This window comes from Scyliorhinus torazame, chromosome 26 (genome assembly GCF_047496885.1).
Source record: "Scyliorhinus torazame isolate Kashiwa2021f chromosome 26, sScyTor2.1, whole genome shotgun sequence".
Lineage (NCBI taxonomy): Eukaryota > Metazoa > Chordata > Chondrichthyes > Carcharhiniformes > Scyliorhinidae > Scyliorhinus > Scyliorhinus torazame.
In genome coordinates this window covers 18081608-18098651 of record NC_092732.1, presented here as the reverse complement: position 1 = coordinate 18098651, position 17044 = coordinate 18081608, and the positions used below count along the sequence as shown (strand labels likewise).

General features: G+C 46.1%; 1 protein-coding gene across 2 annotated transcripts in view; it reads right to left on the bottom strand.

The window, feature by feature from the left end:
• Positions 1-3435: 3435 nt before the first annotated feature.
• Positions 3436-17044, bottom strand: part of LOC140402907 (phospholipase A2 inhibitor and Ly6/PLAUR domain-containing protein-like) — a 58055-nt gene continuing 44446 nt past the window's right edge. For both annotated transcript variants that reach the window (XM_072490543.1, XM_072490544.1), the window contains exon 6: positions 3436-8367. In XM_072490543.1, coding sequence (XP_072346644.1) covers positions 8024-8367 — 344 coding nt within the window. In that variant the 3' untranslated portion in view covers positions 3436-8023. The remainder of the gene's footprint in view (positions 8368-17044) is intronic.

Here is a 17044-nt window from a genome sequence, read left to right as displayed (position 1 = left end):
TGGAGCCGGACTTTACAAGAAATAAGGGGGAGGCAAGGGGAGAAAGTTGAGGCGAAGCTGAGTTATTCTGAAGCACCCCTGACAAAGTTAGTCAGAAACGTGCCTTCCCGCCACCCCCTCAAAGTGAGACAGAAACACCGCCGCTGTGCTCACCCCAAATATATTTGGGTAGTATGCGGGTGGGGGGGGGGGGGGGTGCGGTAAGGACATGGGGCCGCGCTCACTCTGCTCTCTGGTTTAAAACTCTGCGGCGGTTAAGGTGGAGAGAATTGAAGAATGGGGGCCGGGGAGGGAGGGGGGGGGGGTGCAGCGCTGCCGAGCTTACATTGAAACTGGAATTGTTGCTCCATCTCCTCAACAATCCGAATTACCTCGAATGGGGCAATGGGCAGCAGGAACCCACACTGCATCTGCGCCACAACCAGCCGGTCCCAGCATCCAGCCCGTCCCAGCCATCTTGCATTACCAGCAGATACGCTCGGCAGCCATTTTGCATAATAGAGATGGTCGGCGGGCATCCTACGTTGCCACGGGAGATGACGTCAAACTGTCCTTGGACCTTGCGCTGCCTTCTGGGAAGGCAGTTATATGTGAGCCTCTGGAGCTTTAAAAGTATTATTACTCACCTCCTGTCCCATCGGACACTCGCATCCCACTGAGTTATAAAGTGACGATTCTCCTTTCTTTCAAATTCGCGACTTAATTTTAAGTGAAATCGGCCACGCGCGCCTTACGTCACGGCATCCTCCACCCGAAGGGCACGCCAAAGAACAGCGGCTGGAGCTAGGGAGCGGGCAAGATATGAGACTGGGAAGAGCAGTGGCTGCTCTGGCGGCGGCAGGGAGGTTGGGACGAAGAGAGCGGCCTCTGGCGGCCGGGAGGGGAAACAGCTGCTGGTGAGCAGTGAGTGTGGGGTGTGGATTTGAGTCTGTCTGTGCCTCTGCCTGCGGCACATTGTGGGCACAGACTGTGTCTCAGTGTGAGGCACAGAGAAAGCTGATCGGCCATGGGGGAGGCACACACACCCAGCTGATCCGCCATGGGGGACTCATACACACCTAGCTGATTGGCCATGGGAGAACTCACTCAACCAGCTGTTCCGCCCTGTGGGACTCGTACACACAGCTGATCGGCCAGGGAGACTCCCACACACCGAGCTGATGGACCACAGGGGAATCTCACATATGCAACTGATAAACCATGGGGGAATCATACAGACACAGCTGTTCGGCCAGGGGGAATCACAAAAATTGAGCTGATCGGCCATGGGGCGTTCCACAAATCCCGATGACGAGCCTTGGGGGCGTCAGACACACCCAGTTGATCGGCTATGTGGTAGTCACAGACACTCAGCTGATCGGCATGAAGGGAATCACACACACAGCTGATCGACCATTAGAGACACACCCCTAGCTTTTAAGCCATGGCAGAGTCACACAGACCCAGTTGATCTGCCATGGGTGTCAGATACATCCAGCTGATTGTCCACGGGGAGTCGCACAGACCCAGCTGATCGGCCATTGGGGAGTTACACAAATGCAGCTCACCCGCCTTGGAGGCTTCACACGCAACCAGCTGTCCGGCCGTGGGGGAGTCGCAGACACCCAGGTGATTGAACATGTAATAGTCACACACAGCCCAGGTGCTCTGCCATGCGGCAGCCACACACATCCGGCTGATCGGCATTGGGGTATCACACAAAACCAGTTCGCCGGCCATGGAGGAGTCACACACACGCACACGGCTGATCGGCCATGAGGAATCACAGCCCCAGCTGATCGCCCATGGGGAAATCACAGATCCAACAGAGCGGCCATGGGAGAATAAGAGAGGCCCAGCTGCTCAGCCATGGGTGGATCACTCATATTCAGCTGACTGGCGATCGGGAATCACACAGACCCAGAAGAACGGCCATGGCTGGACTAACAATGAAACTGCTGATCGCCAATGGGGGAATCTGTGAGACCCAACTGATCAACCATGGGGAGAATCGCACAGATTCTGCTAATCGGATACCGGGGATCCACGCACACCCAGCTGTGCAGCCATGGGGAAACACTGCGATCCAGTTAATTAGCAACGGGGGAATAACATAGACCCAGCTGATCACCACGGGGGAATCACTGAGACTCAGCTGATCAGCAATGGGTTGAATAACACCGAACCAGCTGGTCGGTAATGGGGGTAATCTAAATGAACCCACTTATCATTTATGTTGGACTCACACAGACTCTGTGTGCAAAAAAATCGAGAACTGGCTAAATGGCCCATTTCGCCCGCAGAATATCAATGCCAGGACGTCAGGACTCACCCTCCCAGAGTCCGCCATCAGCCTCCTTGCGCTCACCCCTCCATCCCCTCTCTGAATCGTGCTCATCCAAGATGGCTCCCGACTCCGTCCATGTGTAAACTAAATCCGACATATTGGCCGCATTGCCTCCCCACCCACTCTCCCATCCTCCCTTTCATCACCCAGACTGACCACCGCAGCCTCCACCCACTTCAATTCCCGTCCCTAGCATTTCTTCCTGGTGTGGCAACGCCCAACTGAAGGCCCGTTATTCAACGATAGGCTTGACCACCTTCACTACCCACACCCCAAGCTCTCCTACTCCCCCTGTTGCTTCTGTCCGCCTCTCCTCCCCGGCCTCTCCCCCAGTATTCTAAACCCAAGCCAATGTTCCTGTCTGATCATTATAATTCACAATGCGCTGCCACATGTCTTATTACTGGTGGATGGTTTACATTGGGGAATTGGATGGAACATTGGTGGGCGCGGTGTCGGATGTGGGAGCGATGCACAAGCTGCTCTGCCACTGAACTGAATGTGTGGAATGCACGCGCAGTCGTTGTGTCCGAAAGGCTGGGGCCTAAACTCGCACAGCACGATCCCATAAAGCAAGGCTGATTGTTTTACCATGGTGCCAAAAACAGCCCCCGAGGGACAAAGTCCCAACAGATATACTCCCAGATCCTGTGTCTCTCTGAACAAAACCTTCCCAGCTACCACCACCCACCCCCCCGCAACACGGTAGCATTGTAGATAGCACAATTGCTTCACAGCTTCAGGGTCCCAGGTTCGATTCCGGCTTGGGTCACTGTCTGTGCGGAGTCTGCACATCCTCCCTGTGTGTGCGTGGGTTTCCTCCGGGTGCTCCGGTTTCCTCCCACAGCCCAAAGATGTGCGGGTTAGGTGGATTGGCCATGATAAATTGCCCTTAGTGTCCAAAGTTGCCCTTAGTGTTGTGTGGGGTTACTGGGTTATGGGGATAGGGTGGAGGTGTTGACCTTGGGTAGGGTGCTCGTTCCAAGAGCCGGTGCAGACTCGAAGGCCCAATGGCCTCCTTCTGCACTGTAAATTCTATGAAAATCTATGATAACACACACGCATGCCTGGTCGCAAACCAATCAAAAAAGCCACAAGACATATTGATGTATATTTTAACATTTTATTGACAGATGCAATAAGGATAGAAATAGCTGGACAGAGGAGGTGTGTGAATGAGAAACATGGAGAGACGGTGGAAACGGAGGAAAATGATTCTATCTTTCGTCGTCTAAACTTCAAATGAAATCACCCTGAGGTGTGTACTTTTTTGAGATACGTTCAGGAGGATAAGCAAAATTCCCGTCAAACCTGATTACATACTCATTGACATGAATGGTGGCATAACCTGGGATGAGCAAAAGCAATTAAACAAAATGTAACTGTCGGAATGATGCTCCCATTAAACATCACACATGCAAGGCCAATATGCTAGCGACTGCGCAGGTACTCACGGAGATGGCTAATGTACTTACATGAACAATAGATCTCCTTGACAGATGGAATGAAGAAACAAGGAGTAAAACAGTAAGAAGAAGAAATTGAAACTTTTCTACAGTCATCATTTGAGTGGCCGCTTAGCTGAGAATTTACAAACAGCCAATCTATAATCTGCGGAAATTGACATGTATCCCTTACTGTACATCGAGTCTGCCTCTATCTGTCTTACTGTGCCCTGACTGTAGAGAAATATCGCCCCAAGGGCATCAAATACTCCCTTTTCCGCTTTCCTTCCCTTTCTCACTATCAATGAAAAACGAGATACTGAACCAATAAATGAAGCCCGCCCGAGTGTGTAGAACTGCAGACGGCAATAACGTGAGGCCGTATGTGTAACGACAGAGACCAAAGGCACACAATAAGGATGACCAAACAGGCCAAAATAAATATGCAACAGTAGGATTGGGAATAAATGCGATACAATTCAAGAGGAGAAAAATAGAAGTGCAGAAACCTGGAGATTAGCAAGAATTGGATTAATGGAGGTACAGTAGACTGAGATGTATGCAGAAAGAGAAACAAAGAGAAATACAAACTTTGACCGAGGCGCAGACACATCCAGATGCGTGAAGAGAGGGCGGGAGAGATCGTGATTGTCGAAATGGAAACAGACAAAATAGAAACTATAACGAGATCCGGAAAAAGCGTGAGGTGGAGAGTGACACAGCAAAAATCTGAAATTTTAAGAGAGGTGAAAGATAGATGGAGATACAGAAAGGTGACCGGAGAAAGGGTAATTTACAAAATCAATATATAGAGCAAATCAAATGTTGAAAGAATGATGCAGAATGGAGAAGTAAAATCGAAATATAATATATCTTGAAGAATTCGAACAGATGAATCGACGTATCCTTAAATTGAAACATACTATTTTACTGCCTGATTTGCCCACTCCGTTACTCCGCATCTTCAGTTAGTGTGGGGAATTTCGTTATCTACAGTCAATTTTTAAAATAAAGTATAATTGGTGTGGATTGCAGAAGTGATGTTCAGGAAATCATTCCTTTCAACTTCACCTCAGTAGAAAGAGTCGCAGCAACAGCGCCAAGTCAAGGTGGAAGGTCTGCTGGGTGAGGGAAGGTGTAACTTTGTCTACATCCGACAAATTAGCGGAGAAAGCACGTTTAATGAATGATTTTATTGGATGTGTTCTATTCTACATTTAAACAGCAAGCAAACAATCCCCAAAACTGAATACAGTGCATCATTTTATTTTTTCACATATACAGACAGTAATGATCAGCAGATACCAATACAAATGAACAAAGCACAAAGAGCAATGCAGGACATGAACAGAGCCTTCGGCCCTCCAAGTCTGTACCTGTCAGAAAATCAATCTATGCCAAAGCCCTCAACACTGCCTTGTGCCATATCCCACTATACCCATCCCATCCAGGGTAGCACAGTGGGTAGCACTGTTGCTTCAGAGCGCCAGGGTCCCAGGTTTGATTTCCGGCTTGGGTCACTGTCTGTGCGGGCTCTGCAGGTTATCCTTGTGTCTGCGTGGGTTTGCTCCAGATGCTACGGTTTCCTCCCACAAGTCCCGAAAGACGTTCTTGTTAGGTGAATTGGGCATTCTGAATTCTGCCTGTTTCCCGAACAGGCGCCAGAATATGACTGCTAGGGGCTTTTCACAGTAACATTATTGCAGTGTTCATGTAAGCCTACTTTTGACAATAGAGATCATTATAATTAACTATTATTTTATTATTATCCATATGATTGTCAAGATGCCTTTTGAAGTCCGTATAAGTATCTGCTTCCACACCCGCCCCTGACAACGCGTTCCAGGCACACACCACCCTCTGCGTGAAAAGCCTGCCTCGTTCATTTCCTGTAAACTTTGCCCCACCGATCTTAAACCTATGTCCCCTGGTGACTGACCCTCAACCCTGGGAAAGAGTGGCTGCCTATCCACTCTATTCATGCCCCTCATAATCGTGTAGGCCTCTATCAGGTCACCCCTCAACCTCCGTCTTTCTAATGAAAACAGTCCCAGTCTATTCAACCCCCCACATAGCTAACACCCTCCAGACCAGGCAACATCCTGGTAAACCTCCTCTGCCCTCTCCAAAGCCTCGAGACCTTCTGATAGTGTGGCGACGAAAAATGTGCGCAATATTCCAAGTGCAGCGTTACCATGTTTCTATACAAATGGTGCGGATAATAAATCATCGCAGTCGGCGCCTCCTTTTGCAAAGATAATGAAAGGATATTGAAAGAGTGGGGAATTTCAGGACAACAGGAAAATGCATGAGCACAGACAACATCGTGCGCGGCCTCCTCATGATGACAATACAGGCACAGCTACACGGTATGTGAAAAACAGGGAATCCGGACCTAACGCAAAATCACGAGCCCTCCAAGCAATGGAATGTGTCCGCCAGAGGAAACAGGAGGAGTATAAGTACACCGTCATTGGTACAAGAAGAGTGTTATAAGTGCGCATTCTCCAATGCAGAAGCCACTGAAGTAAGAATACATACACCATGCAGAGACTCATAACACCGACCAGACCAGACCTCACTCCTGCACATGAAAATCCAAAGCACCGTTTATTCCCTCCCATCGCCAGAAACCATTTTCAAAAGTAAATCTCACTGACAAGGAGAAGCAGAGTTTGCAAGTAAACAATCAATGGGATATCTCTGGGGAAATTGTAACTCGCCTATCCTCGTGAAAAGATAAGAGAAAATCTCTGCAATTAATTATAGTAATTCGGAGCCTGTATCAGCACCCACATAACGGAAGGAAACCCGAGAGCGAGAGGAACATCGGGATTATGTCAGGCATAGTCCACCAAGTTACAATTTAGCAAATAGTATCCCAGGAACTTAAAAGCACAACCTGATAAGAAACAACATGCTTATCTCTCCTCACCTCCGCCCCTCATCTCCCTGTGCACCCCTGCCCTCCCCCTGTTTAAGTCAAATTCTCACGAATGAGGACAGTTTGGAAGTGAAACACAACACAACATTAAATGGAAGAGGGTGGTATTGATCCAGCCTAATCTCCAACCAAAGCAATTTACGAACAAGAGTGAACCGAAGCTCTCCAACTCCCATTCAGGTCCCGCAGCCACTAGGATACTGCATCCGCCGTTTTACCAAATCTCAAGAGTGAGAACAGCTCTCAAAGTGGTACTCGAGTGAGAATAACTTACTCAATCAATTCACTTGCACTCCACCTAACCAGGATACACATGTTTACCACTGCAGTAAGTATTCAATCGAGCTGAACTAGGATCAACAACGCACGACAATAGGGGCCGACCTGCCAAGGATACTCACATCACTCTTGCACTTTGAAGAAAGCCAGCTACCCCTATCTTGAAGCACACCAGTAGAAACAATTAAGCCCCAATAAAGACGAGATTCCTACCATTTTTCCTCCTCAATGAAACTCGGAGTTTTACATAATCACCTCTGCCAGAAAGTCGGGAGAATCCCTGGCAAAGAGAAACCTACGCCCTAGTGTTTCCCGAAGACACGACGTGGGTGCCGCCTCCAACCGTTCTCGATGCACATCAAGGACATGATGTGTCCTGACCAATTTTCTAACAATTGGTTAGAGTCTTCGACTGACGCCCAGGCCTCGAAGGCTGGACAAAATGTGTTGTATCGTACTCGTAACACGCAAGCCTTCAAACGGAGATTCAAGCAAATAATTGTGGGTCGTGTATCCGGATGAAGAAAAGTAAAAAATGAGCAGAGCCACAGCTCTCAAGAACGAGTTGCTGCTATATCAGGTGTTCCTGCAATATAATTCATAGAGTTTTTACGTGTAGAAGGAAGCCATTCGGCCCATAGAGTCTTCACCGGCCCTTCAAAAGAGCACCCGACGTAAGCCCAAACCTCCACCCTAACCCCGTAACCCAGTTACCACATCTAACCGAAACTTTTGAACTTCAAGTGGCAATTTAGCATTGCAAATCCACTTAAACTGCACATGTTTGACTATAGGAGGAAAGCGGAAAACCTTGTCGAAACCCACGCAGACACGGAGAGAACGTGCAGACTCCACAAAGTCAGTGAACCGAAGCCGGAATTCAACCCCAGACTATGGAGCTGTGAGGCAATAGTGGTAAAGTGTCGCCCGATTATTTATTGGTGTAAATTACTAGAAATTGTTGTAAATAACCAGAAATATTAATGAGCCCGAGTTAGCCATGACGCGAAAACGAAGCAGACAATGGAATTACTTCTCCTTGTGAGCAAACAGAAAGACAAGACACAGTATTGCAACCGGTGTTGATGCGCACTTTGAAGCTGCAGTTGATGTTGTATTCGCTGCAGCTGGAGACGTTGCATTTGCTGCAGCTGGAGACGTTGTGTTAGCTGCAGCTGGAGTCTTTGGATTAGCTGCAGCTGGAGACGTTGCATTTGCTGCAGCTGGAGACGTTGTGTTAGCTGCAGCTGGAGACGTTGTGTCAGTTACAGGTGGAGACGTGGTCTGAGTTGCAGCTGGAGTCACCGATGTGCTCTTTGCATCTGTTGACGGGTTGTCTGTGGCTGCTGTTGTCAATTGCACGTTTAAGGGTTCTAAAAGGACACACACAGAAGATGCGACACATGAAGATTCTCAATTTTGTTCCGAATTTATTTATTTTCCTTCCCCAGGCGCAGGACTGGTTTTCAATATACCTTCGTTACCGATCAATGCACATAGCATACACATTCTTTCTCAATATTTGCATATTTCTGTGAATGAGCTGATTCAGTCATTTAAATGAAGGATGCAAATCTACTGGGTTCTCACACTTAAATTTATTTATTATTGCCGTCCGGTAAAAATAGTATTCCATTCCGCGAGAAAACTCACTTCAGCATTAGAGAATTGCATTGTTACTTCACAGACCTGAGGGCCTGGGTTCGATTCCCGGCCCTGGGTCACTGTCCGTGTGGAGTTTCCACATTCTCCCCGTGACTGCATGGCTCTCACCCCAACAACCCACAGATATGCAGGTTCGGTGGATTGACCACGCTAAATAGCCTCTTAATTGGTGAAAACAAAGCAAAGACATTTTTAGAAAACCTTTGCAAAATCGTAATTTACAGTTATTATTGGTGTGATTCCAATTGCAATATTGAGGCCCTGACTAAATGCAGGAATCTAAGGACATAACCAAGGCGCTGGAGAAGAGCAACATTGATTTACATGATCAATCACAAAGTTGCACTTTATCTAATTCCGGGAAATGTTAATCCTTCGAAATTACTGATTTAGGACTATTTGTTTTTCACTGCAGGAACTTCCAGAACATACTGATGCAAAACAATTAAAAATGAGCGTGAAATAGGTAGAGTAGGGCGGCATGTAGCGCAGTGGATAGCACAGGGATTGCGGCGCTGAGGACACGGGTTCGAATCCCTGCCCTGGGTCACTGTCCGTGTGGAGTTTGTACATTCTCCCCATGTCTGCGTGCTTTTCACCCCCATAAGCTAAATATGTGTAGGTTAGGTGGATTGACCACGGTAAATTGCCCCTTAATTGGAAAATAAATAAAAAATTATTGGGTACTCTAAATTTATTTTTTAAAATAGATAGAGTATGCTGGAAACATTTTATCTCGCATAACAGACATGTGTGCTCACATCAGGTAAATCTATCATTTATGGAAATAAATATTTTCTTCAGTTTAATAAATAAAATGTTCCGTTAATTACTTAGAGTGAGTAAATACGCTATTAGACATTAGGTATTTCCCAGTAAATTATCCTCTAGGAAACCATCTTAAAATACAAACGATTTCTACATTACCTTTGAGAGCGACCTGCTTCAGTACCAGGCAGCAATATTACTCTTGAAAGGAAGGTTATTTATACAGGTATGATTGGAGAACTGGCTCTGGTAAACTGACCAAACAGACTGAATTTTTCTACTGAAAATGAAATTGGAGGGAGAAAGGTCCATACATGTCTTTGTCTGGAATTTTTGTGCAACATAGTTTTAAGAGCCTTAAAATGTTAAAAGAAAAGAATAACAGTATGCCGAGGATTGCAAGTTTTACAAACCAATAATTGTCACCCAATAACTTGCAATAACGTGAACGCACACAAAACGAAGATAATTTAGCCAGGAATTTGAAAAAAAACCACATGAAATAAGAGTACCACACAGCCCGCTGCCGTAAATAATTCGAAAGTTTCACTTTATAGAAAGATTTTTTTGGAAAGATTGTTAATCTTTAATTAGCGTCGTCTTAAGAATGAACGTAGAATGCTGTGGCATGATCAGATATACAAAATAATCAGCATGGACTTTCAAAGGAAACCCTGCTTAAAAAATTTAGTGGACTGTTTTTGTGATCAACAAGAGGCGCGAATGGCTAGCACAATTGCTGTTGAACGTATTTTTAATCATTGTGCAAGGATGGATTATTAACCCATAAAGCAGAGTGCAAAGTTAAATTGAGATTTACAAGTTGTTTAGCCCTGATTAGTGTCATATTTCAAGGATTTGCCCAGGAGTTTCAGACATTGAACTCTATTTTGATGGACGCATGTACGGTGACAATCTATTTTGATAGGACAGAGATGTAAACCGATACATAGATACATAGAAAATAGGAGCAGGAAGAGGCCTTATGGCCCTTCGAACCTGCTCTGCCATTCATCACGATCATGGCTGATCATCCAACTCAATAGCCTAATCCTGTTTTCTAAGATTAGGGAGGATGGTAAAAGAGGTGGGGGGGGGTGGCATTGTTAATTAGAGACAGTATAACAGCTGCAGAAAGGCAGTTCGAGGATTATCAGCCTACTGAGGTAGTATGGTTTGAAGTCAGAAAGAGGAAAGGAGCAGTCACAGTGTTAGGAGTTTTCTATAGGCCCCCCAATAGTAGCAGAGATGTGGAGGAACAGATTGGGAAACAGATTTTGGAAAGGTGCAAAAGTCACAGGGTAGTAGTCATGGGTGACTTTAACTTACCAAACATTGAGTGGAAACTAGTTAGATCAAAGAGTTTTGATGGGGTGGTAAGTGTGCAGTGTGTCCAGGAAACTTTTCTAACACAGTATGTAGATTGTCCGACCAGAGGAGCAATATTGGATTTAGTACTTGGTAATGAACCAGGGAAAGTGACAGATTTGTTAGTGGGGGAGCATTTTGGAGATAGTGACCACAATTCTGTGACTTTCACTTTAGTAAATGAGAGGGAGAGGTGCGTGCAACAGGACAAGGTTTACACTTGGGGGAATGGTAAATACGATATTGTCAGACAAGAATTGAAGTGCATAAGTTGGGAACATCGGCTGTCAGGGAAGGACACAAGTGAAATGTGGAACTTGTTCAAGGAACAGGTACTACGTGTCCTTGATATGTATGTCCCTGTCAGACAGGGAAGAGATGGTCGAGTGATGGAACCATGGTTGACAAGAGAGGTTGAATGTCTTGTTAAGAGGAAAATGGAGACTTATGTAAGGCTGAGGAAAAAAGGTTCAGATAGGGCGTTGGAGGGATACAAGATAGCCAGGAGGGAACTGAAGAAAGGGATTAGGAGAGCTAAGAGAGGGCATGAACAATCTTTGGCGGATAGGATCAATGAAAACCCAAAGGCCTTTTTCACATAAGTGAGAAATATGAGAATGACTAGAGCAAGGGTAGGTCCGATGAAGGACAGTAGCGTAAGATTGTGTATTGAATCTGAAGAGATAGAAGAGGTCTTGAACGAGTACTTTTCTTCTGTATTTCCAAATGAGAGGGGCCATATTGTTGGAGAGGACAGTGTGAAACAGACTGAAAAGCTCGAAGAAATACTTGTTAGGAAGGAAGATGTGTTGGGCATTGTGAAAAACTTGAGGATAGACAAGTCCCCCGGGCCTGACGGGATATATCCAAGGATTCTATGGGAAGCAAGAGATGAAATTGCAGAGCCGTTGGCAACGATTCAGCCTGTTCTGTGCTGTATTTTCTATGTTCTATGTTCTATGATCTTTTCGTCCACACTGTCAACAGGGGTGGTACCAGGGGATTGGAGAGTGGCGAACACCGTGCCCCTGTTCAAAAAAGGGACTAGGGATTACCCTGGGAATTACAGGCCAGTTAGTCTTACTTCGGTGGTAGGCAAAGTCATGGAAATGGTACTGAAGGAAAGGATTTCTGAGCATCTGGAAAGACACTGCTTGATTGGGGATAGTCAGCACGGATTTGTGAGGGGTAGGTCTTGCCTTACAAGTCTTATTGAATTCTTTGAGGAGGTGACCAAGCATGTGGATGAAGGTAAAGCAGTGGATGTAGTGTACATGGATTTTAGTAAGGCATTTGATAAGGATGCCCATGGTAGGCTTCTGCAGAAAGTAAGGAGGCATGGGATAGTGGGAAATTCGGCCAGTTGGATAACGAACTGGCTAACCGATATAAGTCAGAGAGTGGAGGTGGATGGGAAGTATTCAGCCTGGATCCCAGTGACCAGTGGCGTATCGCAGGGATCAGTTCTGGGTCCTCTGCTGTTTGTGATTTTCATTAATGACTTGGATGAGGGAGTTGAAGGGTGGATCAGTAAATTTGCAGACGACACGAAGATTGGTGGAGTTGTGGATCGTGAGGAGGGCTGTTGTCGGCTGCAAAGAGACATGGATAGGTTGCAGAGCTGGGCTGGGAAGCGGCAGATGGAGTTTAAACCTGAACAATGTGAATTTGTCCATTTTGGAAGGACAAATATGAATGCTGAATACACGGTTAACGGTAGAGTTCTTGGCAATGTGGAGGAACAGAGAGATCTTGGGGTCTATGTTCATACATCTTTGAAAGTTGCCACTCAAGTGGATAGAGCTGTGAAGAAGGCCTATGGTGTGCTCGCGTTCATTAATAGAGGGATTGAATTTAAGAGCCGTGAGGTGATGATGCAGCTGTACAAATCTTTGGTAAAGCCACATTTGGAGTATTGTGTACAGTTCTGGTCGCCTCATTTTAGGAAGGATGTGGAAGCTTTGGAAAAGGTGCAAAGGAGATTTAACAGGATATTGCCTGGAATGGAGAGTAGGTCTTACGAGGAAAGGTTGAGGGTGCTAGGCCTTTTCTCATTAGAACGGAGAAGGATGAGGGGCGACTTGATAGAGGTGTATAAGATGATCAGGGGAATAGATAGAGTAGACAGTCAGAGACTTTTTCCCCGGGTGGAACAAACCATTACAAGGGGACATAAATTTACGGTGAATGGTGGAAGATATAGGGGGGATGTCAGAGGTAGGTTCTTTACCCAGAGAGTAGTGGGGGCATGGAATGCACTGCCTGTGGAAGTAGTTGAGTCGGAAACATTAGGGACCTTCAAGCAGCTATTGGATAGGTACATGGATTACGGTAAAATGATATAGTGTACATGTATTTGTTCTTAAAGGCAGCACGGTAGCATTGTGGATAGCAGAATTGCTTCACAGCTCCAGGGTCCCAGGTTCGATTCCGGCTTGGGTCACTGTCTGTGCGGACTCTGCACATCCTCCCCGTGTCTGCGTGGGTTTCCTCCGGGTGCTCCGGTTTCCTCCCACAGTCCAAAGATGTGCAGGTTAGTTGGGTTGGCCATGATAAATTGCCCTTAGTGTCCAAAATTGCCCTTAGTGTTGGGTGGAGGTGTTGACTTTGGGTAGGGTGCTCTTTCGAAGAGCCGGTGCAGACTCAATGGACCGAATGACCTCCTTCTGCACTGTAAATTCAATGATAATCTATGAATAATCTAGGACAAAGGTTCGGCACAACATTGTGGGCCGAAGGGCCTGTTCTGTGCTGTATTTTTCTATGTTCTATGTTTCCCATAGCCTTTGATCTCATTCCCCCAAAGCGCAACATCCAACCGCCTCTTGAATATATTCAAAGATTTAGTATCAACTACTTCTGTGGTAATGAATTCCACAGGCTCACCACTCATTGTGTGAAGAAGTGTATCCTTATCTCTGTCCGAAATGGTTTACCCTGAATCCTCAGGCTGTGACCACTGGTTCTGGACACACCTATCATTGGTAACATCTTCCCTGCATCTACCCTGTCTAGTCTTGTTAGAATTTTATAAGTCTCTATGAATTTCTCCCTCATTATTCTGAACTCCAGCGGGAACAATCCCAACCTCGTCAATCTCTCCTCATATGACAGTCCCCCCATCCCTGGAATCAGTCTGGAAAACCTTCGCTGCCCTCAAGGGCAACAACATCCTTCCTCAGAGAAGCAGTCCAAAACGACACACAATACTCCAAGTGTGGCCTCACCAAGGCACAGTACAATCGCAGCAACACATCCCTTCTTCTATACTCGAAACTCTTGGAATGAAGGCCAACATACCATTCGCCTTCTTTACCGCCTGATGCACCTGCATGCTTACCTTCAGCGAATGGTGCACAAGGACATGGTGCTCACCCCCCCCCCCCCCCTCTCCCACTTTACAACCATTCTGCTAGTAATCTACCTTCCTGTTTTTGTTTCCAAAATGAATAATCTCACACGTATTCAAATTATACTGCATCTGCTATTGATTTGCCCACTCGCCCAACCTGTCCAGATTGTGCTGTAGGATCCCTGCATCCTCGTCACAATTCACCCTCCCACATAATTTGCTATCATTTGCAAACTTTGAGATGTTAGATTTTTTTCTCTCATCCAAATCATTAATATATAGTGTGAATAGCTTGGGCCCCAGCACCGATCCCTGTGGTAACCCACTAGTTACTGCCTGCCAATTTGAAAAGGACCCATTAATCCCTACTCTTTGTTTCCCCTCGGCAACCAGTTTTCTATCCACCTCAATACATTTCCCCCAATCCCATGTGCTTTAAGTTTGAACAATACTCTCTTATGCGGGACTTTGTAAAACGCCTTCTGAAAATCCAAATATGCCACATCGACTGGCTCCCCCTTGTCGACTGTACTGGTTACCTCTTCAAAGAATTCCAACAGATTTGTCAAGCATGATTTTCCCTTCATAAATCTATGCTGACTCCGACTGTTCCTGACGCTCCTTTCTAAATGATCCGCTATAAAGTCCTTGATAATGGATTCAAGCATTTTCACCACTACCGATGTCATGCTGACTGGTCTATCTCTGTTTTCTCTCCACCTCCGTTTCTGAATATCGGAGTGACTTGAGCTACCCCCCTAAATGCAGGGACAGTTCAGACACTGTAGTATCTCGGAAGATGACCACCAATGCATCCACTATTTTCAGAGCCACCTCCTTAAGCACTCTGGGATGCAGATTGTCAGGCCCGAGGCCGCCTTCAATCCCATCAGTTTTCCCAGCACCATTTCTCTACTAATGTTGATCTCCCTCACTCCTTCCCTCTCACTAAACGTTTCATTCTCCGACAATTCTGGGATCTGACTTGTGTCCTCATTTGTTGAGACAGAACCAAAATATGTGTTTAATTGCTCAGCCATTTCTTTGTCCCTTATTATGCGTTCCCCTCTTTCTGTCTGCAGTGGGCCTTCATTTCTCTTTCCCAATCTCTTTCTCTTCACATATCTGTAGAAACTCTTATTGTCAGTCTTTATGTCCTCTCCAAGCTTCCTTTGGAACTTTACTTTCCCTTTCTTCATCAATCCTTTCGTCCTTCTTTGCTGAATTCTAAACTGCTCCCATTTTAGTGGTGACGTTTTCTGTTTCTTTCGAAATGGGGCGGCATTTTCTTAGTCCGTTGTGAATGCATAGAACATAGAACATTACAGCGCAGTACAGGCCCTTCGGCCCTCGATGTTGCGCCGACCTGTGAAACCACCCTAAAGCCCATCTACACTATTCCCTCATTGTCCATATGTCTATCCAATGACCATTTGAATATCTTTAGTGTTGGCGAGTCCACTACTGTTGCAGGCAGGGCATTCCACGCCCTTACTACTCTCTGAGTAAAGAACCTACCTCTGACATCTGTCTTATATCTATCTCCCCTCAATTTAAAGGTATGTCCCCTCGTGCTAGACATCACCATCCGAGGAAAAAGGATCTAACTGTCCGCCCTATCCAATCCTCTGATCATCTTGTATGCCTCAATTAAGTCACCTCTTAACCTTCTTCTCTCTAACGAAAACAGCCTCAAGTCCCTCAGCCTTTCCTCATATGATCTTCCCTCCAAACCAGGCAACATTCTGGTAAATCTCCTCTGCACCCTTTCCAATGCTTCCACATCCTTCCTATAATGCGGCGACCAGAATTGCACGCAATACTCCAAATGCGGCCGCATCAGGGTGTGGTACAGCTGCAACATGACCTCATGGCTCATAAACTCAATCCCTCTACCAATAAAAGCTAACACACCGTACGCCTTCTTAACAACCCTCTCAACCTGGGTGGCAACTGTCAGAGATCTATGTACATGGATACCGAGATCGCTCTACTCATCCACATTGCCAAGAATCTTACAATTAGCCCAGTACTCAGTTTTCCTGTTATTCCTTCCAAAATGAATCACCTCACACTTTTCTGCATTAAACTCCATTTGCCACCTCTCAGCCAAGCGCTGCAGCGTATCTATGTCCCTCTGTAACTTGTAACATCCTTCCCCACTGTCCACAACTCCACCGACTTTAGTGTCTTCTGCAAATTTACTCACCTATCCTTCGACGCCCTCCTCCAGGTCATTTATAAAAATGGCAAACAGCAGTGTTCCCAAATCAGATCCTTGTCGTACACCACGAGTAACTGGACTCCAGTCTGAACATTTACCATCAACCACCACCGTTTGTCTTCTTGCAGCTAGCCAATTTCTGATCCAAACTGCTAAATCACCCTGAGTCCCATGCCTCCGTATTTTCTGCAGGAGCCTACCATGGGGAACCTTATCAAACGCTTTACTGAAATCCATATACACCACATCAACTGCTTTACCCTCATCCACCAGTTTGGTCACCTTTTCAAATCACTCTCTAAGGTTTGTGAGGCACGACCTACCCTTCACAAAACCGTGTTGACTATCTCTAATCAAATTATTCCTTTCCAGATGATTATATATCCTATCTCTTATAAACCTTTCCAAGATTTGTCCCACAACAGAAGTTAGGCTCACTGGTCTATAGTTACCAGGGCTATCTCTACTCCCCTTCTTGAACAAGGGGACAGCATTTGCTGTCGTCCAGTCTTCTGGCACTATTCCTGTGGGCAAAGATGACTTAAAGATCAAGGGGAAAGGCTCAGCAATATCCTCCGTAGCTTCCCAGAGAATCCTAGTATAAATCCCATCCGGCCCAGGTAAATTATCTATTTTCACACTTTCCCGAATTGCTAACACCTCCTCCTTATGA